Genomic DNA, 1,329 nt, shown 5'->3' with positions numbered 1-1,329 from the left:
GTGGGGGTGGGGGGAGGACCAGGGAGGATGATTCAACCACTCAACCACTAGATGTCGCTGAAAACAAATCCTACACACCGCGCCTCTAAAACTGTCGACTGAAAAACTTTGTGTGGCTGCCGCACATTCTCAAGGCAGGTGAAAAGTGTACTTATATTTACGCACAGTTTCACACAACGTTGGTTTTGATACATCCCAACGTGGGCGTAGAACCTGGCGCATGCAACTTTTTTATGCGTATGTACCGTTTATACAGTACATGAGGCCCTTGAGCACCAATGGACAGATTTGAAGCCAGTTCTGAAGGAGGAAAAAGAAACCTTAACCTGACCAAAATGTGACGAGAACTTTCAGGTTGCTGTTAGTCTGATTAAAGCTGAGACCTCTTTGCCAGTTTTCTAAGTTAAAGGCTGATGTTCGGCTGTTTTTGGCTCATTAAGGCCTGACTTTTATCTCCGACAATATCAAGCAGCTTGTTGCTCCAAAACAAAGTTAGCCCATTGCATTTCATACCCCTCCTCTTGACATTTAACCAACTGCTGCCTCTGATATTTAGCACTCAGGCCTTCAAATGCACGATGTAATCCTTCCTCCTTGACCGAGTGTTATTTATGAGTTGAGGTGACTTGACATGTCCAGATAGGAGCACGTTTTTGCTGACGTGAGAAGCTCAGTTTTGCAGATTTATAAACTCTAGTTTCTTGTCAGATATAAAAGCAGATAAAGTGTGAGGGTATCAGTGACGGGGCGTGTTTCAGTCCTCCTCTGTTCTCAGTAAGGTCATTCATCTGGTGCAGATTATCAGAGTTCATGTGAAACAGGCTGCAGGATCAGGCCCGGAAAGCATTAAACTGAGAGCGTTCCATGTGACCCGCAGGGCCCGTTTCCAGCGTGCTCATTCACAAACTGGGCTGCCGGACCACCGTCATATTGGGCGGAGTCCTGAGCGGGGTGGGAATGGCCGCCAGCTCCTTCACCCGTTCCATCGCCGAGGTCTACATCACAGCTGGAGTTATTACAGGTGGGCGAACACACAAACATTCACCTCCACATACAAGAAAGTTTAGTTTTAAATACTTTATAATATAAAATAACATCTTTAGTCCAAGTTTTTGTTTGCTTATGAAGCATTCACACCAAAGTTATTTTTTTCTTCTATATGTTTTTCAGCACACATCTCGTTCTGCAGGTTTTGTCCTATTTCAACATTTATAAAACAAAATGTTTGGTTCCTTCAGGACATTCTGACTATGACATTTAGATATTTTTTTTCTTGTTGAAAATGAATGTAGGAATGCTTTTATCCATTTAACTTTTGTACTGGTTCTG

General features: G+C 43.3%; 1 protein-coding gene across 1 annotated transcript in view; it reads left to right on the top strand.

The window, feature by feature from the left end:
* slc16a5a (solute carrier family 16 member 5a) overlaps positions 1-1,329 on the top strand; it is a gene marked incomplete at its 5' end in the record, with an annotated part of 16,477 nt that overhangs the window by 6,394 nt on the left and 8,754 nt on the right. Inside the window, 1 exon segment of the mRNA XM_014014792.1 lies at positions 878-1,021. Coding sequence (XP_013870246.1) covers positions 878-1,021 — 144 coding nt within the window.

The sequence above is a fragment of the Austrofundulus limnaeus genome, unplaced genomic scaffold (genome assembly GCF_001266775.1).
Source record: "Austrofundulus limnaeus strain Quisiro unplaced genomic scaffold, Austrofundulus_limnaeus-1.0 Scaffold119, whole genome shotgun sequence".
Lineage (NCBI taxonomy): Eukaryota > Metazoa > Chordata > Actinopteri > Cyprinodontiformes > Rivulidae > Austrofundulus > Austrofundulus limnaeus.
The sequence above is the reverse complement of the archived record's forward strand: the minus strand, read 5'-3'. Positions and strand labels throughout refer to the sequence as shown.